The sequence below is a fragment of the Capra hircus genome, chromosome 2, assembly GCF_001704415.2.
Source record: "Capra hircus breed San Clemente chromosome 2, ASM170441v1, whole genome shotgun sequence".
Classification (NCBI taxonomy): Eukaryota; Metazoa; Chordata; class Mammalia; order Artiodactyla; family Bovidae; genus Capra; species Capra hircus.
The window spans coordinates 89,609,525-89,632,584 of NC_030809.1; the positions used below are offsets into that span (position 1 = coordinate 89,609,525).

General features: G+C 41.5%; 1 protein-coding gene across 2 annotated transcripts in view; it reads left to right on the forward strand.

Annotated features, from left to right (window-relative positions):
* Positions 1 to 23,060, forward strand: part of LYPD6 (LY6/PLAUR domain containing 6) — a 135,817-nt gene that overhangs the window by 94,907 nt on the left and 17,850 nt on the right. For both annotated transcript variants that reach the window (XM_018062716.1, XM_005676161.3), the window contains 2 exons: positions 7,359 to 7,547; positions 20,910 to 21,008. In XM_018062716.1, the coding sequence (XP_017918205.1) occupies positions 7,430 to 7,547; positions 20,910 to 21,008 (217 nt within the window). In that variant the 5' untranslated portion in view covers positions 7,359 to 7,429. The remainder of the gene's footprint in view (positions 1 to 7,358; positions 7,548 to 20,909; positions 21,009 to 23,060) is intronic.

Genomic DNA, 23,060 nt, shown 5'->3' on the forward strand with positions numbered 1-23,060 from the left:
TTCTCTTGGCCAGCAAGCTTCATTCTCTTCTTCTCCCTCCTTTCCCATGTTCTTCCACATGGGGAAGAACAGGACATACACATGCTCCTGAGTTTTACTTCCTGGGGGCTTCTTTTTCAGAGAGGGCTGATTAACAATGTCCTGTAGGATGGCTCATGAAAGAACATTGTGCTTGCCAATAGCAATGCATGGTGTGTGTGAATCGAGGAGCCATTCCATTCAGAAGGGGAAAGTATAGGGCAAAACTGATTCCATATGCCCACGTGAACCGTCTTCACTGTTTAAACCTTATATTTGATTTGAAAGTTGTAATGGAGTAATATTCCATTTTTACAGAAGTAAATCATGTCAGCAGGTAACCTCTCCACCTTCTGGCATTTGCCGAAATGTTCACATGAGCTTCCATTCATTTTACTTTGCACTTCTAGGCTAATGAAGTTACTTAGAAGTCTGTGTTATTTGTTGTAGTGGACATCGGTATAATTCTGCTAGCCCAGCATCCAGTTTTCTTCTCCAGGTAACAACACCTAGATTTTCCTGTGGGAAACCAATATATCCATGTGATTTCCATGAAGTTGATGCTATGTGTTTGTCTCAGTGGTGTGCTAGTCACCCAGCCCTGGCTAGTTAAGGTCAAAGGACAAAGCTCGCTCCTTTTTCAGGCTTTGCCTAGAACAGATGGGGAAGGGCCTCCCTGGGAATGCTTCTGAAACTGCTGGTGGTTACAGTTTGAGACCTGAGTGAGATTAAAGGCAAGAGAGAGGACGAGGCAGAAGTCCTCTCAGAGGGATGGAAATTTCTGATAATGGGATTAAAGTCCAGCTGTGTCTGAGCTGGACAGTCAAGTGAGACAGTAAAATTCTGCCCCGCACCCCTTTCCTTCAATTTGGGTTACAGCTTGTTAGATTGGATTTCTGTGCCTGCCAACCAGTGTGAAAAGCAGGACTATCTTCTTGAGCAGAACTGCAGTTCCTAATTAGATCTCTTGCTCCAGTTCCTTATGTTCCAGACATCTATTTCTGCATGATAAACCACCTGAAACTTGGTGGCATAAAGCAGTAACCATTATTTCATTTATCTCATGGTTTCTGTGCGTCAGGAATATGCCAAGAGCTTGGCTGGGCAGTTCTCGCTTGGAGTCTCCACACGGTGGCAATTGGACAGCGGTTGGAACTGGGGTAGAGGGGAGGAGAGGGAGCTGGAGCAGCTAGGGACCAGCAGGTAGCTCTCTCTCCTCATGAACTCTCAGCCGCTGTTTGGACGACTTGAGCTTTCTCACAGCATCTCACCCAAAGTACCCAGACTGCTTGTGCGGCTTCAGCATGAGTGTTTCAGAGCACTGGCTAGAAGTTGAATCACCTTCTACGACCCAACTTTGGAAGTCACATGGTGTCATTTCCACCACACTCTGGTCAACTGGTCAGGAAGTTTGGCCCAGAATCAAGGGGAGAAGTAGATCCCACCTTGTAACAGTGACCTGTCAACAGGTTTGCAGACATGTTTTAAAACCACCACATATTATGGGCAGTCCCCAAATTGTGAGACAGGTAGTATGGTCAGAATTATAATATTTAAGTGGACTTAGTTTTGTGACATGATACCTTTAATTTATACTTTTGGGAGCTGGACTAACTTTTTTAGATCATTAAGGCACCAAGCCTAATCTATATATACTGACAACTGAATCAAGAATTGTAATGATATTTCAGGTTTTAGAATTCTATTTTGTTCTTGTATTAAGGCAGTTCAAATTTTAATATGAGTAGCATTGAAAATATTTATATTTGGGTTAGTTCTCTACTTTACAATTGCTTATATATTGACTTAGTATTGAGGCATGTTACTTAGTACTTGGTTAATATATCTGTAACTTCCAGGAGTGCTTCACTGTTATCCAGTGATCAGTTTAAGGAATAGGAAGTAATCTTCTCTTATAGATTCTATACGAAATAGCAGTTAGGATGTAGATTTGTAAAGTTTGATCTCTGTTCTGACTCTGTTGCTTTGACTCTCTCACCAGAGTTAGAAATCCTCCTTTATACCATCTAGTACCATGGAGTAAAAATCAGAATGTCACTCTTTTCAACTTTCTCCCAAGTGGAGGAAGTCTAATAGATCTTGAACTAATTTTTTTTCTGTTTCAGAATGTAGCAAGTAGTCTATTGGAATAAACCCAGCAGTTGAGTAACTCATGCAAAGGTAATTTAGAGCACAAATTAAATCTGTCAGAATGGTATTAGATTTGCAAAAGCTCATAAATAACAAATGAAAGGTCACAGAGCTGTGAAAATGAGAGTGTACTTCTTCATAAGAGAGCTGTAGTCAGGGATGAATCCTCAGCACATATTCAAATAGCAATACACAAAATGGAAATGCAACGTCTTTTCTAAATCTCTAGAGCATTCCAAAGACACAGTGGACTCTAAGGAAAAGCATCAAAGTCCTGGAAATGACCGTTCATATCAATGAGTATGTCCAGCATGGTATCTGTGGGGTTCAGGGATTAGAGCTCCATAAACTACTGAGAATCTGAAAAGAAAAGATACATCCTAGTCAGCAGAGCCCATATTTCAGTAGCAGTTAGACTAATTGTGAATGCCTGCCGCTCATCTTTCACTTTTCATCTCCTAGAAAATACTAATAGAGTGAGTGGTGCTTCATGATTTATTGCAGAAATGTAAGCAGCTGGTGATATTAATAGGTAGTCCTGCCCATCCTGTTTTCTCATGGAAAAAAGATGGAAAAATAGCTCTGCCTGCTATAAAGTGGATGAGCTCTTCTACTGTTCATTGTAAGCACATCTTTTTTGTGTGTTGCGCTGTGTTGCGCTTGACTTGTGTAAGAGAACACAATCTCTGTTTATAAAAAGCAATGTGTGGTCTTCATCAAAATTTAAAACTTTTGCTTATCAAAATATGTCATCAAGAAAGTGAAAAGTCAGCACAGAGAAAAGGAGAAAACAGTTGCAAATCATGTATCTGAAAAGGGTCCAGAGTCTAGCATATAGAAAGAACTCTTATAACTCAGCAATAAAAAGATAACTCAATTTAAAGTGTGTGAAGTGTTTGAATAAATATTGCTCCAAAGAAGATATACAAATGACCAGTAAGCACATGAATATATGTTCAACTCAGTAGTCATTTGGGAAATGGAACTCAAAGCCACAGTGCTCTTTACACTCTCTAAGGTGGCTGTAATAAAATGTTTCACTGAAAGTAAATGTTAGTGAAGAAGCAGAGAAATGTTACTGATGGGAATGTAAAATAGTGTAGTCATAGTGGAAAACCATTTGGCAGTTCCTCAAAAGGGTAAACATAGTTACCATAAGATCTAGCAATTCCACTCTTCAGTATATACCCAAGAAAAATAAAAACATATGTTTATACAAAAAATGTACATGAATGTTAATAGTAGCATTAGTCACAAATAGACCAGAAGTGGAAACCACCCAAATGTGCATCAAATGATGAGTGGTATAACAATGAAATGTTATACAATAAAAATGAATCATGTACTGATTCATATTACAATCTGGATGAACTTTGAAAACATTATACGAGGTGAAAGGAGCCAGATACAAAGGACTATATCTTGTATGATTCCACTTACATGAAATGTTCCCAATAAGCAAATCCATAGTGATAGAAAGTAGCTTAGCAGTTGCCAGGGAGTGGGGAGAGGAGAGACTTGGGAATGACTGCTAATGGGTGCAGGATTTCTTTCAGGGGTGATGGAAACATTCTAGACTAGATGATGGTTGCCCAATACTATGAACATACTAAGAGCCCCCATTACATTGTATTGTTTTTAAATGATAACTCTTATGTGATATGAATTTCATCTCAATAGAAAAAACTTTAAATAAAAATAACGAACCCTGAAACAAAAACCTGTGGCATTTACAAGGATTAATAGCACATGCACTAGGGACAAACCTTGAGTGTCATCTTAGATTCCTGTGGCTGGTGCCTTCTTTCTCTTTCTTGGTCAGAGGTGCATCCACGTGGGGTTGACCCTCCACTCTGACTGCTGAAATGTCGAGGAGTGAGTTCTTTGTGGAGTGAATCTTGATCAATGGGAGACAAGAGACAGAACGGCACCAGGCAGATAAACTCTCCTTCGTTTCTTCCTCCATGGACCACACTGAGTGCAGCTGCTCCTTGGAATCATCTCTTTGCGGCTTGTTATGAAGTGGTGAGCAGCATAGTAACATAGGATCACATTGGTTTATATTTTCTAGCTTTATCTTGCTGCTGCTGCTGAGTTGCTTCAGTTGTGTCCGACTCTGTGCAACCCCATAGACAGCAGCCCACCAGGCTCCCCCATCCCTGGGATTACCTCTGTCTATTTCTCCCTCCTGTTCTCTCTTTTTCCTTTACCCTCATTGTCTTGGGTTTGTTCCTCCCGTTCTTGCTTTTCTATCCTTTCTATATGTAATAGTTTACATCTGCTAACCACAGCATCCCACTCCATCCCTCCCAAGAACCCCTCCCCCTTGGCAAACCCAAGTCTGTTTTCTAAGGACAACTCGTAGTACACTTTTTAATATAATTTTATTTATTGATTGATTTTTCACTGTGCTGGGTCTTTGTTGATGCATGGGCTTTTCTCTAGTTGCAGGGAGTGGGGGCTCCTCTCTAGTTGTGGTGCGCTGGCGTCTCTTGATGTGGAACAGGGATTCTAGAGAGCGTGGGCTTCAATAGCTGTGGCGCATGGACTCAGCAGTTGGGGCTCCCAGGCTCTAGAGCACAGGCTCATTAGTTGTGGCACAGGGCCTTAGTTGCTCCATGGCGTGTGGGAATCTTCCTGGACCAGGGACCAAACCATGTCCCCTGCGCTGGCAGGCGGATTCCTTATCACTGAGCCAGCATAGTACAGTTTTAAGGTTGGTAGTATTATCGTCATTTTGCAGATGAGGAAACTGGAGCACAGAGTTGTTAAGTAACTCCCTTAAGGTTGCACAGCAAGAGAGTACTGGAGTAAGATTTCAAATTCAGGCATCTCACTCTTCCCCTCTATGTGTTACTCATGCATCGTCAACACAAGCGGTGAAATGAAGGCTCTTGGCTGAGTAGCCATGCCAAAGAGGTTGAAGTAAGGCTAATTTCAGATGACATTAAGTAATGCTTGATGCTTATGCAAGGACTGTGCAGAGGGAGGCAATTTAAATCAATAACTGGAAGGAATACTGTGGTTGAAAGATGCTTTAATGAAAATGAGCCACTTGCAGTGTTTGGTATGTGTTGACATCAAGTTTCAGATTAAAAAGAACTTAAGATTGGCAACTCGTTGATATTTAATGTTAAATTATTCAAAATAAAACCAGAAAGCTCTCCTCACCATCCCTCTCGAACTGAGGCCAGATCGTGAGGAGACTGGTGTCAGTGCGATCCCTTCTGGGGGCCCAGGGGGCGCTGTGCGAGTCTGACCCTCAGATGCTGCCTCACCCGACCTAGTGGATGTACACGGAAGTATTCTTACCCCCATTTAAGGTGAAGTAACGTTTGTGTCTGTCACTCACAGAGGAAAAGAGATCCTTGATACTTGTTTTCTCATCACCTTATTTAACCAAGTGCCTAGCACAGTGCCTGGCAGTCACATTATGAAGTGAATGAGCCTCTCCTTCCCTTTCTGAATGCAAACCTGTTTGGGGGAACCAAATTATAAATGGAAGAGGTTGTAGTGAGTGTGAAATTGGCAAAGCTGGCATCATCAGGCTGTTACATGGTGATAAGGGTTCTACTCTGTTTTCTAGCAATTCATCTGTTTAAAACAAAATAACACACCAATCCATTTGGAGTTAATTTGAGTGTATCATGCATTGTGTATCATGTCAGTTCATCTTTTTCACAGTTTTTAATAAAGTTATCATACTATTCTTTACTATTTTCCTATTCTGTGATTTTGAAAAATTGCTTGTACTGTGAAATAGTTCTATGTCTGAGCTCCCTAGAGTGTTCTATTTTCTGAATTCATTTTTATGCTTTCTCTCATTCTGTTTTGATTAATGTTACTCTGTACTGTGTTCTAATATCTGATTAATCCATATTGATTTTCTCTATTGATTTTGATTTGTAATACATTTACTCTTGTTTTCTGTTTGTTTTGGCAGAATAACTTTAGGATTGTTTTGTTATGCAGTTTTAAAAATGTCATTGAATATTTGTATCAGAATTTGTGAACAAAAGGTCCAAATTATTTTTTAGCCCGTTTAAAATAAAGTGAATATCTAACTTGACCCATTGCATGGGTGCTCAAATGATGGTATTCTAAGTAAGTAAGTAAAGATTTTACTGCTATCAATTTAATTGAAAAGAATAAAGAGTCCAAATAAAGGATAGAATGATGATAGCTTAGTGTTACGTTGGTGACACGTTGGTCTCATTTCTTCAGGTTTTGTTATACACCGTGAATCAGTCTTTGGAAGAACACAGTATCACCTAATTTTAACTGTGGTCTCAATGGCCAGACTGGGTATGCGCTCAGTCGCTTCAGTCATGTCCAGCTCTTTGCGACCCTGTGGACTGTAACCCACACAGGCTCTCCTGTCCATGGGATTTTCCCAGCGTGAATACTGGAGTGGGTTGTCACGCCTTCCTCCAGGGGATCTTCCTGACCCAGGGACCGAATCTAGATATCTTATGTCTTCTGCATTTGCACGCAGCTTCTTTATTAGACTGCCTGGGTTAAAATCAACTTCTCTACATATTTGTTGGATTTGTTACCTCGCAGTGGGATGGTAACGGTGCCTATCTCATAGGGTTATGAGGAGAATCAGCTGATACATACTAAGGACTTCAACAGTAGGCAGCCAATAATGTTAGTTGTGTGAAGGAGATTTCGAGCTATAGAGACACATTTTGGTTCATTGGAGAGGCGAGTTTACCTATGTATCTTTTTTCTTCTCTAATCTGAAAGTCTAGCCTGTACAGGTTTGTATGGGCAGCATGACCCAGTACGGCTGTGCTCTCATCCCTGGCGTTCACTGTTATCAAAGAAATGCTTCTGAGCTTCTGCGCCTGACTTATTTATTGTCGATTCTGGCAGCCATCCCTTGGCCTCCTGGCAAAAATTGCTGGATTTCATTAAAATTCAATCTCTCTTGATATCATCTCTGCTGGATATTAGAAGGGACTGCTAGCAGTGGAGCTTTAGCAACCTAATTAAGAATGGATTTGGGTTGAAATTTTCTAAGTGCTCTAAAATTACAGTCTATAAAGTTTCTCTCCCTGTCTACCCACATCCTTGTGCCCTGGGCTCCCTGTTTCTCCCCAGCTCATCCTGCCAGCAGAAGCTGGGCCGAATCTCTGTGGCTTTCCCCATTTAGACACTGAGATGACTCTGGCTTCGTATTTCAGGTGCAAATCCTCTTTCATCGTCCCGAGTTCCCGCTCCCAGGTCCCCTGGATGAGTGAAGCCTTGGTCTGCCATGGAAGCTGGCCCCGCCCTGGCCTGGCTCCTGCTCCTCAGTCTGCTGGCTGACTGTCTGAAAGCCGCCCAGTCCCGGGACTTCACCGTGAAAGACATTATCTACCTCCACCCTTCAAGTAAGACTCCCTTCTCTTTGCTGCAGAAATGTCACCTGATTTCAAATAAGATGTGAAAGCTGAAAACTGGCCAGGAGTAGGCAGCCTTCCATGTGGGGGAAGCCTGGTGACTTTGGGAGTGTGCGTGCTGGGCTTCCCAGGTGGTGCTCGTGGTAAAGAACCCGCCTGCTAATGCAAGAGTTGCAGGAGATGCAAGAAGTGCAGGGTTTGATCCTTGGGTCAGGAAGAGCCCCTGGAGGAGGAAATGGCAACCCACTCCATTCTCGCCGGGAAAATCCCACGGATGGAGGAGCCTGGTGGGCTGCAGTCCACGGGGTCGTGAAAGAGTCAGACATGACTGAGCAACTGAGTATGCACACATGTGCATGCTACCAAAATATGCTGTGTGTGTTTACCTCCCCCTTTATAGGGGGTTTGTTTTTAAGTAAAATATTAGGCTTGTTTGCTCTGTTCCCTGCACCATGGTTCTGATTCTGAACCCTCTTCCCTCTGACTCTGCCAGGTCTCAGTCAGTTATCAAAGTAAATGACCAAGTCCCAGAGGAAGGTGTTAGTAAAAGATCAAGCCTTTATAAGCAAGATAATAGCTGGCCTTCCTGTCTGTGCTTCTAATTCTCAGTTTCAGCATAATTGCCTCTCACCACTTCCTATCACCTATCACTTTCAGTTTCCTGTGTTTAAGAGTTATCTTCTGAGTGCAGAATAATGTGTGTCCCAGGTCCCTTCCCCGGAGTGTCTGACTGCATGTATCTGGGGCGGTCTCCATGGATTTTTGCTTTCAGCAAGAATCAGGTGATTCTGCTGCTGCCTATATTCTAAGAATCGCACTTTGGGAAACACGGCAGCTTGGCTTCCTCTACTGGTCACCATCTCTGTATTTATCTCATCTTTTATATTTGTGTGACCCTCTACTGGATTGCCAGTGTGGTGGTGAGTGTGTGTTAGTTGCTCAGTCTTGTCTGGCTTTTTGTGACTCTGTGGACGGTAGCCAGCCAGGCTCTTCTCTCCATGGAATTCTCCAGGCAAGAATACTGGTGGTGGTGAGAGGCGGGTATTTAGTCTGTGGGCTGACCTTTTAGCATTTGCCTCAAGGTGTATCACTCTTTTCAAATATTCTGTTTGACAAACTTTTTTGAGCATGTACTGTGTGTGTCAGGCGTTGTGATGTGATAGGCATGAGAGATGGAACGGCAAACCAACCGCAGTCCTTGCTTTTGAGGAACTTGCAGTCTGCAGGGTAGAGGCAGTCACTTGGACTCCTTTGATGCCACATAGTTAAAATATTTGATATCTTCATGTTCTGGTTAAATGAGAGATGGTTCAAGGAATGCACAGGGGCTTGGACTCTGCCTGACCTTGGGTGAGCACCGTGGTCAGCTACTTCATAGCCTTCTGACTTGAAATAAATTCTCTAACTTTGTGAAGAGTAAGTAAAAGAACACACACAAAGCACTTAGCACTGTGAGCCACGTATGTGTGCTGAGTCGCTTCAGTCGTGTCCGACTCTGTGCAGCCCTATGGACGGTAGCCCACCAGGCTCCTCTATCCATGGATCTGCAGCCAAGAATACTGGAGTGGGTTGCCATTTCTCCTCCAGTGGACCTTCCCGACCCAGGGATTGAACCCATGTCTCTTGCCTCTCCTGCATTAGCAGGCAGGCTCTTTATCACTAGTGCCACCTGGGAAGCCTGTGAGCCATAGTAAATGCTCAGTAAATATGAGGAGAATCTTTTAAAGTTTGATCTCTACATTTCTAGCATGGTTAGAATGATGTATACCCTATAGTATTGTATTGTGGACTAGAGATAGTATTTGTAAAGTACTAGGCACATACATAACATGAAATCAGATGCTTATTATTTATGCTATTGTAATTGACTCAGATAGTAAACTGATAATACTAAATATACATCACTAATTTTTTTAACTCCAAATATATTTTTGATTGGCAGCTAGTAGTTTCTGTAGATTTATTGTTCTCACCAGTATAGACTGATGCCTACTAGTTAATTGTGTGGAAAGCTTATCTGGCTGCTTGTTTTTGCAAGGCAGTTTATTTTAGTAACATTCGTGAAAAGAGAGTGCTTTGGTAGTTTTCCTGTTTTCTAGGATTGCATTGTGTTATTTTCTCCAAGGGCTTCCCTAGTGGCTCAGATGGTAAAGAATTTGCCTGCAATGCAGGAGACCCTTGTTCAATTCCTGGCTCAGGAAGATTTCCTGGAGAAGGGAATAAACACCCATTCCAGTATTCTTGCCTGGAGAATTCCACGGACAGAGGAGCTTGACAGGCTCCAGTCCATGGGGTCACAGCCATGCTTTTTTTAATTGGAGTTGATGAGAAAAAAAAGAAAAAAGCCTAGGTTCCGGTCTCTTGTGTTTGATTGCCGGGACTTAAAGTTTCTGTGGGATTCTTTGTCTGCTCCAGCAACAGACTCAGAAGTCACTGGGCCTCATAACAGACCCATGCCTGGCCTTCTCTGAGGCTGTGATTGTACACACAGAATGGGAAGGAAAGTTAAAAGGGGTTGATTTAAGGGATCAAGAATCAGGCAAACATACCCACTGCTTCTGCCTCAGTGGTGTGATGTGTCAGTGCTGGTGCTGCGTGGACCTCTGTTTGTTTGTTTATTTTTGGCTATTTTGGGTCTCTGTTGCTGTGTGTAGGCTTTCTCTAGCTGTGACAAAGGGGGGCTACCCCTCGCTGTAACTTGGGCTTTTTGTTCTGCAGTGGCTTCTCTTGTAGCACAGCACGCGCTCTGGGAACATGGGCTCAGTTGCCGTGGCTCTTGGGCTCAGCTGCTCCACAGCATGTGGGATCTTCCCAGACCAAGGATCAAACCCATGTCCACTGGGAGGCAGATTCTTAACCACTGGGGTACCAAGGAAGTCCTAAATGGGACCATATTTGGAAAGTCCATTTCAGAATGGGATCTTTGAAGGATGACCTTTGAATAGCACAGGAGGGGCAACCATCTGTGCTGTTTAGAAATTGATGGAAAATTTCTACTCAGGTGACCTATGTTACTTGATGCTTTTGAACTGTGGTGTTGGAGAAGACTCTTGAGAGTCCCTTGGGCTACAAGGAGATCCAACCAGTCCATCCTAAAGGAAATCAGTCCTAAATATTCATTGGAAGGACTGCTGCTGAAACTGAAACTCCAATACTTTAGCTACCTAATGCAAAGAACTGACTCATTTGAAAAGACCCTAATGCAGGGAAAGATTGAAGGCAGGAGGAGCAGGGAACAACAGAGGATGACATGGTTGGAAGACATCACCAACTTCAATGGACCGAGTTTGAGTAGTCTCCGGGAATTGGTGATGGACAGGGAGGCCTGGCGTTCTGCAGTCTGTAGGGTTGCAAAGAGTTGGACATGACTGAGCAACTGAACTGAACTGAACTGAACTGAACTATGTTAATTGAATAGAGCCATGCCCTGATTAAAAAGAGCTCACTATACAGAAAGAAATGCAAAAAGGCAAAATGGTTGTCTGAGGAGGCTTTACAAATAGCTGAGAAAAGAAGAGAAGCTAAGGGCAAAGGAGAAAAGGAAAGATATACCCATTTGAATGCAGAGTTCCAAAGAATAGCAAGGAGATATGAGAAAGCCTTCCTCACTAGTCAATGCAAAGAAATAGAAGAAAACAATAAAATGGTAAAGACCAGAAATCTCTTCAAGAAAATTAGAGATACCAAGGGAACATTTCATGCAAAGATGGACACAATAAAGGACAGAAATGGCATGGACCTAACAGAAGCAGAAGATATTAAGAAGAGGTGGCAAGAATACACAGAGGATCTACACAAAAAAGATCTTCATGACCCAGATAACCACGATGGTGTGATCACTCAACTAGAGCCAGACACCCTGGAATGTGAAGTCAAGTGGGCCTCAGGAAGCATCACTAAGAACAAAGCTAGTGGAGGTGATGGAATTCCAGTTGAGCTATTTCAAATCCTAAAAGATGATGCTGTGAAAGTGCTGCACTCAATATGCCAGCATATCTGGAAAACTCAGCAATGGCCACAGGACTGGAAAAGGTCAGTTTTCATTCCAATCCCAAAGAAAGGCAATGCCAAAGAATGCTTAAACTACTGCACAATTGCACTCATCTCATACACTAGTAAACTAATGCTTAAAATTCTCCATGCCAGGTTTCAACAGTATGTGAACTGTGAAACTGTGAACTTTCAAATGTTCAAGCTGGATTTAGAAAAGGCAGAGAAACCAGAGATCAAATTGCCACCATCCTCTGGATCATCAAAAAAGCGACAGAGTTCCAGAAAAACATCTACTTTTGCTTCATTGACTACGCCAAAGCCTTTGACTGTGTGGATCAAAACAACTGTGGAAAATTCTTCAAGAGATGGGCATACCAGGCCACCTGACCTTCCTCCTGAGAAATCTGTGTGCAGGTCAAGAAGCAACAGTTAGACCTGGACATGGAACAACGGATTGATTCCAAATCGGGAAAGGAGTACGTCAAGGCTGTATACTGTCACCTTGCTTATTTAACTTTTATGCAGCATACATCATGAGAAATCCTGGGCTGGATGAAGCACACGCTGGAATCAAGATTGCCAGGAGAAATATCAATAACCTCAGATATGCAGATAACATCACTCTTATGGCAGAAAGTGAAGAAGAACTAAAAAGCCTCTTGAAGAAAGTGAAAGAAGAGAGTGGCTTAAAACTCAACATTCAGAAAACTAAGATTGTGGCATCCGGTCCCATCAGTTCAGTTCAGTTCAGTCACTCAGTTGTGACTGACTCTTTGCAACCTCATCAATTATAGCACGCCAGTCCTCCCTGTCCATCACCAACTCCCGGAGTTCACCCAAATTCATGTCCGTCGAGTAGGTGTTGCCATCCAGCCATCTCATCCTCTGTCGTCCCCTTCTCCTCCTGCCCCCAATCCCTCCCAGCATCAGAGTCTTTTACAATGAGTCAACACTTCTCATCAGGTGGCCAAAGTATTGGAGTTTCAGCTTTAGCATCAGTCCTTCCAAAGAACACCCACGACTGATCTCCTTTAGACTGGACTGGTTGGACCTCCTTGCAGTCCAAGGGACTCTCAAGAGTCTTCTCCAACACCACAGTTCAAAAGCATCAATTCTTCAGCGCTCAGCCTTTTTCACAGTCCAACTCTCACATCCATACATGACTACTGGAAAAACCATAGCCTTGACTAGACGGACCTTTGTTGGCAAAGTAGTGTCTCTGCTTTTCAAAATGCTATCTAGGTTGGTCATAACTTTCCTTCTAAGGAGTAAGCGTCTTTTAATTTCATGGTTGCAGTCACCATCTTCAGTGATTTTGGAGACCCCAAAAAATAAAGTCTGACACTGTTTCCACTGTTTTCCCATCTATTTCCCATGAAGTGATGGGACCAGATGCCATGATCTTCATTTTCTGAGTGTTGAGCTTTAAGCCAACTTTTTCACTCTCCACTTTCACTTTCATCAAGAGGCTTTTGAGTTCCTCTTCACTTTCTGCCTTAAGGGTGGTGTCATCTGCATATCTGAGGTTATTGATATTTTTCCTGGCAATCTTGATTCCAGCTTGTGCTTCTTCCAGCCCAGCGTTTCTCATGATGTACTCCGCATAGAAGTTAAATAAGCAGGGTGACAATATACAGTCTTGATGTACTCCTTTTCCTATTTGGAACCAGTTTGTTGTTCCATGTCCAGTTCTAACTGTTGCTTCCTAACCTGCATATAGGTTTCTCAAGAGGCAGGTCAGGTGGTCTGGTATTCCCATCTCTTTTAAAGCAGAAATAGATATTTTTCTGGAACTCTCTTGCTTTTTGGATAATCCAGTGGATGTAGGCCATTTGATCTCTGGTTCCTCTGCCTTTTCTAAAACCAGTGTGAACATCTGGAAGTTCACGGTTCACATATTGCTGAAGCCTGGCTTGGAGAATTTTGAGCATTACTTTACTAGCATGTGAGATGAGTGCAATTGTGCGGTGGTTTGAGCGTTCTTTGCATCACTTCATGGCAAATAGATGGGGAAACAATGAAAACATGAGAGGCTTTATTTTGGGGGGCTCCAAAATCACTGCAGAGGGTGATGCAGCCATGAAATTAAAAGACGCTTGCTCCTTGGAAGAAAAGTTATGACCAACCTCGACAGTGTATTAAAAAGTAGGACATTACTTTACCAACAAAGGTCTGTCTAGTCAAAGATATGGTTTTTCCAGTGGTCGTGAATGGATGTGAGAGCTGGAGCATAAGGAAAGCTGAGCATGGTAGAAGTGATACTTTTAAACTGTGTTGTTGGAGAAGACTCTTGAGAGTCCCTTGGACTACAGGGAGATCCAACCTGTCAATCCTAAAGGAAATCAGTCCTGAATATCCATTGGAAGGACTGATGCTGAAGATGAAACTCCAATACTTTGGCCACCTGATGAGAAGAACTGACTCATTGGGAAAGACCCTGATGCTGGGAAAGATTGAAGCCAGGAGGAGAAGGGGACGACAGAGGATGAGATAGTTGGATGGTATCACCGACACGATGGACATGAGTTTGAGTGGGCTCCGGGAGTTGGTGATGGACAGGGAAGTCTGGTGTGCTAAAGTCCATGGGGTCACAAAGAGTCAGACATGACTGAGCAACTGAACTGATTGATACAGAAAGAAGTGATGGAGTTTTCTGATGTGATTTTGGAATGTGGAGAAGGGCAGAGGCAGTCGTTCGTAAGCTACATCGTATGTTGATTCACCCGCAAGTCTGGGCTGGGTTCTCTTTCAGAGTCTCCGTAACTGGTCACGAGGAATATACGTTCATGCTGGATTCAAGTTCCCGTCCATGTTCCCACTTGGCCAGAACTTGGTTTATTCTGCACACTTTAAAGCAGAGTTAACTTCACATTTCTGTGCACTATTTCAGAAGTTTTTGGTGTATGTTTGCTTGTTTCTACACTTGGATTTTTTTAAATGGTCATAGTCGTCTGCCCTTGAGCAGCACCTGGTAGACTGAATTTAGATAAAGCTATCTCTCCACAAATAAGCAGGTTTCTGTAGAACATAGATGATAAAAAATAGATGAGGGAAGTGTGGGATTATTTTGATTTTGAATTATTAATATAATCGCCTCCCTTTGTAGATGGAGGCACGGATAGCTTTCTTGGGGTCAGTGAGTGAGCCCAATTCCATTAATATAGATACTGTTCAGAACCTGCCCAAGGAGAAATACAGTGATGCTTGAGATGTGAGAAGACACGTTTTCTACCCCAGACAAACATGAACTCTTTTCTCCAAGACCCCAAATAGCCCTCAGAGATAGCAAGATGTGGGACTGGAACCTGGGTTGGCAAAGTTCAGCCTCCCGTGACTAATCTCCTTTGCTCTGTGATTCCCTATCATCTTTGAAGTTTCTAAGCCTTTAAAAGAAATAAATTTAATGGCTTTCCAACTTAAGGCACCGTCCTCAATAACATTCTTTTTCATCATTTATATGTTTTTTTCTTTTTCATGTGAAAAATGATGGATTTCTTCCCAGCCCATGATTAAAGTACCACAAGCCTAATAAAAACCTTTAAAGCAGGTGTTCATTTTAAGAGACATGGAGCTACTTATTTGGTTGTTAGACCTCATACATAATAGCAGAATTTAACATCCTAAGTGACTTCAGCCTGTTATTGGCCTCTTTTCTGCCCTTGTAATAGAAACCTTTCCAGAGAAATCCTCTGGTTGCATATTCTGTAGCTTTTCTTAATCATGTGGACCAAAGAGTTCTATCTCTGCAGGTGCCTTCTTTACGCCCAGATAGTGAGCCAGTGAAAAATTTCCATAATTCTACTTTACAAGAGGGCTTCCCTAGTGGCTCAGAGGTAAAGAATCTGACTACAATGACAGAGACTGGGGTTCAATCCCTGGGTTGGGAAGATCCCCTGGAGAAGGGAACAGCTACCCACTCCAGTGGGCTTGCCTGGGAAATTTTAGGGAGTATGAAGACTGTTTAGAAAGGTCCCAGGAAATGCATTTCTATCAGGAATATATTCATGGTATTAAATTATACTGACAACATGTTGTTGCCTAATGGACAGAGAAGGTCAGTTTATTAGATTTCTAGAAATTTTGTGTTTGCATCCAGTTTCCAAAACCAATGGTAATTAACTTAGTAAGAATGAAAAAATAAAAGTTTGGATACATTATACATCAGTATACATTTTAAAACAAGACTCTCTTCTCACCGTGATTTTGGTAACTTAAGGCCTGTATCTAGGCAAAATTTCCAAGAGATGGAAACAAAGACGAAATCTTTTCTGATGCCTTACAAATGAATTATGGGCAGTTGAACTATGGCTGACCAGGAAAGTTAATGGACAGATTATATTACAGGGAGTAACTGGGCACTTTGGCTTTTCTTTTTTTCTTTACAATCACCTTCTCTTGAGGGACCAAGGACTTATGCCCTGAAATACAGAGTACTAAGCTTATTAACTCTGTGATCAAGAGCCAAATTAGATTCATTCGCAGCTGGGGCCACAACAATTTGAAACCCTGCTTGCTTTGTAACGCTTTGAAGTAACAAAGAAGAAAATAGCACATCTCTTAGGAACCTCTTTCTGTCCTTTTTTTTTTTAAAAAAAAGGAAACAAAACTTTTTTATCAGATGCAGTATCAGTTAGCAAGTTAGTGGAGATAACTGTTCATCTGTAGACCTTGCTTTTTAGCTAAATATTTCCAGGATGGGGAATTTAACCATTAGATAGCATTGTGCTGTAATTATTGACTGAAAGCTTAGTCTGTTTTCAGAGAGTTGTCATTGAATAGGATTTGATTATTCACTGATCACTGCTACCTGCCAAGATATAAATAGAAGTTCCTAGAAGTAAATGTTAGACTGTCATTGTTGAGAATGCACACAGATATGAAGTTGTGGATTCAAAAATCAAGCTCACCAACAATGAGATCATTTGGTTAATTGTCAAACACTTTCATAGATAAATGATTTTAAACAGAACATCTGTTGCTATCCTAGTATTTTAGCTCATATTCCTGTTTAAAGTTTTATATACTTTGAGTTAATTTCAGAGTCTAGGCCTACTTGAATAAGAAATGGCAGTGTTTAATATTGTCACTAGTCTTGCAAAAGATAATTTTAAGACTCTATTAATCCAAATTTGGAGACACTACAACTTACTAGTGCTAGGTTCTCAATAAGTTTATTTTTGGAATGCCTGGATCATCAGTCTTCGTTCAAAGTTCTTAATTTATCTCTGATGGGAAAGTTTCCAGGAATAACTAATCCAGCATTCCAGCTACTGGCTGCTGTGACAGACAGATAAAATTGGATACTCTAGTAAATTAATCATGCAAGCTGAAGTATTATGGTTAACTTGCAGTCATAAACCTTGGTGAATATGATCATTTTTTGAGAAATGCTCTTCTTTGACAAATCATTTACATCTTTTTTTTTTTCAAAACTCCTGCTTTAATAATTCTACTTCAAATCTTACAAAGTTCTACCTGTTATACTTTTTTATATATTGAATACCTTAAAGTAGGTAGCAAAACTATATTTAATGTATCCGATCAGGATAATTTCCTAAAATACTTTGTATGATTTTTAATGATGGTATTTGTAAAAATGATTCAATTAAAATGTTTGTAAGAATATTGAATGCCTTTTGGAATATGAGAATCTATTTTAAATTCTTTAGATGTGTACTTACCTAAACCAGAATCTTTTAACTTGAGTGTAACCCACGTATCTAGGCAGTAGGATGTAAAGATAGAAAAATTTTCTATATGTAGTTTTATGAAACAGCTGACTTATGCTTTATTATAATTACATGATAGAGAGAGCATGTTTAACCAGAGTGAAATTTTCTCTCTGGGAAGGCAGTGGTTGGATGGCTATGGCTAGGCTGCCTCCCATTCCTCATTTTTTAAGACAACCCATGCTCTCAGAATCATTCTGCTTATGAACTTGAGTCACCAGTCACTAGGAGGAACATAGAACTCTCAAATGGGCCTGTTAAATGTTCCAGTTATCTGTCTGTTTTAGACAGTTTATAAATTTTGATCATGTTAGCTTATTTGGATATTGTCAGAGTCAGCTCTGTGAAATATTGCAAGCAAGATGGGCAGCTATTCTAGGCAAGGTGAAAATCAAAGTTATATCTGGCCCATAATTCTGGCCTTAAGCTGCTGCCTTCTCCTTCATTTATTTTTGATAACATACTTAATTGGTTCCATGTGGGCAAAGCAATTTACCCTGAGATGATTATTTCCGCCAGTGGGACATGCAGGCTCAGCCATCTGCGAGGAAGAACAGTTGGCTGCTGCAGATGAAGTGTTTGCGTGTTTGCAGCTTTCAAAGAAGCCAGGTAGTTTTACAAATTAGAACAGACACACACACACACACATACACACACACACACAAGTTCTGTCTATGAAAGGCAAAACTCTAAGCAACAAAGCAAGCAAATGATTAGAACTAAGCAGCAAATGAAAATACATCAGGGAAAAGGACAGACAGCCTCCCCTGACATTCCTTGTGGATCCTCTTCCTTAAATGCCAAGGAGACCCTGGTGTGTGGTACACTCTAAGAACCTGACTCTCATAGGTGTATCCCACCTGAACACAAGTGCAAGGCAAAGAATACAAGTACTGGAGGACAGCCCCTTCAGAAGGAAGAAGAGGCAGCTCAGGGATGGGGAATGGGGGGGATGGCTAGGAAGAGCTTCCAGGAATCGTGAATCCTGAGGCTGGAGCCAGGGTTCCACAGTGCATTCACACCCCCACCATGCCCTCAGCACGCTGCCCCTGACATTGGCTATGGGCTCCCAGGACTCGTTAGCAGGGTCACCTCTGCACAGGCAGCATGTATTTTAGTGACAAAGACTATTCTCTTAGCTGACACTTACTATCCCCCGGGATGCCTAATTATGTCATGTCCAGCCCAATAAAAACTTTAGATTGAGCTAAAGAAATGATGTCGATAAGAAATGATCAAACATCAATAAAGTTTTAATGATTGAGCGTAGTATTTATATTTGCCATGTTAATATGTCTACTTAAGTTGACATATAAAAGTCAATGATAGGAAATCTAGAGTGCCCTTTGTTAATTGATATTTTTACTGAGATTATTATAGCTACATCAGTATTTATAAGAAATTATATGTAGAGATTCCATGTGTACTTTACCCAGTTTACCCCAATGGTGACATTTTAAAAAGCTGTAGAATAATTGCACAACCAGGTTATTGATGCTAATACATTAATTCACTGGTTTTATTCAGACTTCCCCCATTTTACCTGGGTTCATTTGTGTATTTTTGCATGAGTGTTTTTGTGTATTTACTTCTACATAATTTTATCACATGTAGGTTTGTGGATCCACCACCAAGTCTAGACACTAAACAGTTTCAGTAGCACAAAGATTCCTTCTGCTGGCCTCATTCACACCATGTCCCTCTGACCCTCTGTCTCCTACCACTCTCATCCCCAGCCTCCTAGCCACCACTAATCTTTTTTCCACTTCTAAACTTTTCTCATGTAAAAAATGTTACATAAATGGAATGTTACATAAATGGAATCATACAGTATATAACCTTTGGGGATCGACTTCTTTCACTCGAGATAATTTCCTAGAAATTCACCCAGGTTGTCGACTATATTAATATTCATTATTATTGCTGACTAGTGTTCCATGGTATGGATGTACTGCAGTTTGTTTAACCTTCACCCATCAAAGGACATCTGGGTTGTTTCCTGTTTGGTAATGTTACAAATACAGTTGCTGTGAACATTGTGTACAGATTTTTGTGTGAATATATGTTTCATTTCTCAGGGATAGATGCCCAGGAGTGCAGTTGCTGAGTCATATGATAGTTGCATGTTTGGTTTTTTAAGAAAACGTCAGGCTATTTTCATAATCCTTTTAAAAAATAATTTTAAAAATTCCTATGTGCATTTCTATATAACACCAAAACTACATGCCCCACACTGTTACACTGATGTTTTTTATGTTTTGTCCAGCATTTTACAAATTCTCAAATATAGGGCTCAGTTCAGTTCAGTTCAGTTGCTCAGTCGTGTCCGACTCTTTGCGACCCCATGAATTGCAGCACGCTAGGCCTCTCTGTCCATCACCAACTCCTGGAGTTCACTCAGATTCACGTCCATCGAGTCAGTGATGCCATCCAGCCATCTCATCCTCTGTTGTCCCCTTCTCCTCCTGCCCCCAATCCTTCCCAGCATCAAAGTCTTTTCCAATGAGTCAACTCTTTGCATGAGGTGGCCAAAGTACTGGAGTTTCAGCTTTAGCATCATTCCTTCCAAAGAAATCCCAGGGCTGATTTCCTTCAGAATGGACTGTTTGGATCTCCTTGCAGTCCATGGGACTCTCAAGAGTCTTCTCCAACACCACAGTTCAAAATCATCAATTCTTCGGCGCTCAGCCTTTTTCACAGTCCAACTCTCACATCCATACATGACTACTGGAAAAACCATAGCCTTAACTAGACGAACCTTAGTCAGCAAAATAATGTCTCTGCTTTTGAATATGCTGTCTAGGTTGGTCATAACTTTTCTTTCAAGGAGTAAGCGTCTTTTAATTTCATGGCTGCAGTCACCATCTGCAGTGATTTTGGAGCCCCAAAAAATAAGTCTGACACTGTTTCCACTGTTTCTCCATCTATTTGCCATGAAGTGATGGGACCGGATGCCATAATCTTCGTTTTCTGAATGTTGAGCTTTAAGCCAACTTTTTCGCTTTCCTCTTTCACTTTCATCAAGAGGCTTTTTAGTTCCTCTTCACTTTCTGCCATAAGGGTGGTATCATCTGCATATCTGAGGTTATTGGTATTTCTCCCGGCAATCTTGACTCCAGCTTGTGCTAGTTGCCAGTTAACACTTTCAGACTCTTTGAAATAATCTGTGATCTAAAAATCCTTTATTGTTATTTTTAATAAAAGAAAATAAGAAATACAAATAAAATTTAAAAATATAAAAACTTCTCACTTCACCATGTAGGCTTTTATGCTCAATCTGTATGCGAGACAGCAAAAGAGACACATGTATAGAACAGTCTTTTGGACTCTGTGTGGGATGATTTGGGAGAATGGCATTGAAACATGTATAATATCATATAAGAAACGAATCGCCAGTCCAGGTTCGATGCAGGATACAGGATGCTTGGGGCTGGTGCACTGGGATGACCCAGAGGGATGGTATCGGGAGGGAGGTGGGAGGGGGGTTCAGGATTGGGAACACGTGTACACCCGTGGCGGACTCTTGTTGATGTATGGCAAAACCAATACAGTGTTGTAAAGTAAAAGAAAACAAATAAAACAAAAAATAAACAAATAAATAAATAATCTTCTCTCTTGATTTTTTTGGCAGCCACGCCATATCCTGGTGGATTTAAGTGCTTCACCTGCGAAAAGGCAGCAGACAATTATGAGTGCAACCGATGGGCTCCAGACATCTACTGCCCTCGAGGTAAGCTCTCAGTAGGCACATTGGACTGGCCAGAGCTGTCCATGAGCGGAATGCCTTGTTGACTGTGTGTGATGCATGTATGAGCGAGGCATGCTTATAGTCTCAACTTCTCTTGTCTAAGGCTATTAGTAGATCTTTTATGCCACATCAGTAACTTATCACCAGACACTGTCAGAGCTATAAACGGATCTGTAGGCTTATCCCCTTTCTTACGAAGCATTGTTGGAGCTCCAAAAGAGGTAAGTGATACTTCTTACCCCCAGGCCTGACAAACACTGGACAAGAAGAGAAAAACCAGTCTGTAATCCACTCTTGGAAGCATTAGTCATTGCATAGGAACTTCCTTTAAGTAAAAATATGAATTGCTATTCATATAAAGATCCCATTTATTACATATCTTGCCAGAGGCTTCTATCCTGAGACTGCATGAAAGCTAGAATTCTAAGTGTCATCATCGCACAAATAAAAACCCTGAGCTTTTTTAAACTATTAAGTTCTCTTTGAAGGATGAGATGGATGCCCTATGGAAGCATGAAATTTTGACTCAAAGGCCTGTTTCAAAATGAAGTAGATGTTTCATGTTCAGGTCTCTTTTATCCTATAGAATCAAATAAGATGGTTATATTTTTACATGGAGTAACTGTTAACTGGCTCTTTTAGGTTTGAAGGAAAGTCAGTTTATTTGATGGGGAGATGATACGGATGGGGTGTTTTATTGACAAATGTTTGAGCATATAGTAAGATAGACTTCACTGCTGATCTAATTCACTTGTTAAAATGACTGAATATACCAACACCAAACCTGCTATTTTTTCAATGTAATGTAAAAGCTCTTATACTCACCCTGGTGGAAGGCATGCTGTTTCTCCTGGAGGACTGGGCATCAGGAGAGCATGGAGACTGCAGTGAAGGGCAGGTGTTATCTCCCTAAGCCAGTGCTATTTATGTTATGCAGGAGTCTCTACCCAGACTGCCCAGCAGAAATACCTGTGGGTCTTTTCAAAATCATCTGGACCTGTGTCCTTCCTGGACCAGTGGTTCTCAAACTTCATCAAGACCATCATTCCCTGGAGTGCTTATTAAAATACAGATTTTGGCCCTCACCTCCACCTCCCCCTCCTTCCTAGTTTTTGATTCAGTAGATCTGGGATGGTGCCTGAGAGTTTGCATTTCTAAAGCAATCCACAGTGTTATAAAAGCTGTTGTTCTGGAGGTCAGGCATTCAGAACCACAGCTCTAGACCAACTGAGCCAACATCTCTGAGGTTAGGGCCGTGCATCTGTGTGTTTAAATATCTCAGGTGATTCTAATGAACAGGCAGGCACAAGAACCACTGGGAGCTCTCCCTACTCAGAGAGCAAGAGGTAGTATTGTCATTTCTAGATTCTTGTTTACTTTGATGTGGAGTTTCAAAAGACCACAGGGAAGAAGAAAATATGGAAACACTGAAGATCAGCTTAATCACAAGCTAGGTATCTAGTCAGCCAAGTAATCAAAGAGAAGTCCGGTCTGCATTGCCTTCTGCAGTCAGGCATTCATTCCAGAATCAGCAATATTTTCTAATATTATACTACAGAGTGAATTTGGGTGGGTTGCTGATGGACCTGGTTAAAGCATGGCTTCTCAAACTTGGCGGCACATTGAAATCAAAGGGGAAAACACTGATGCCTAGGCCCATTCCCAGAGATTCATATTTAGATGGTGTGGGTGCAGCCAGACATATGAATTTTTGAAAGCTTCCCCAGTAGTTCGAATAGGCAGCAAAATTGGAGAATCACTGTAAACGGTGACTCTGGACAAAACAGGATGATTTGCTTGTGTGGCCAATAACCTTTGGGCTGGTTCCTGCTGGGACAAAGCTGGCAGATGAGCTTTTGAAACCACTGGCGCTGGTCAGAGATACTGTATGGGAAACCCGACAGTGCTTCTCTGAGATCACCCTGGCAGAGACGATGCAGAGGAAAAGGAGGGCTTGTGAACTGGTGCTCTCTTGGGCTGTGGGCTATATTTCACAGAAGCCCTGTCTGAGTCAGGGGGTGTACAAGTTTATTC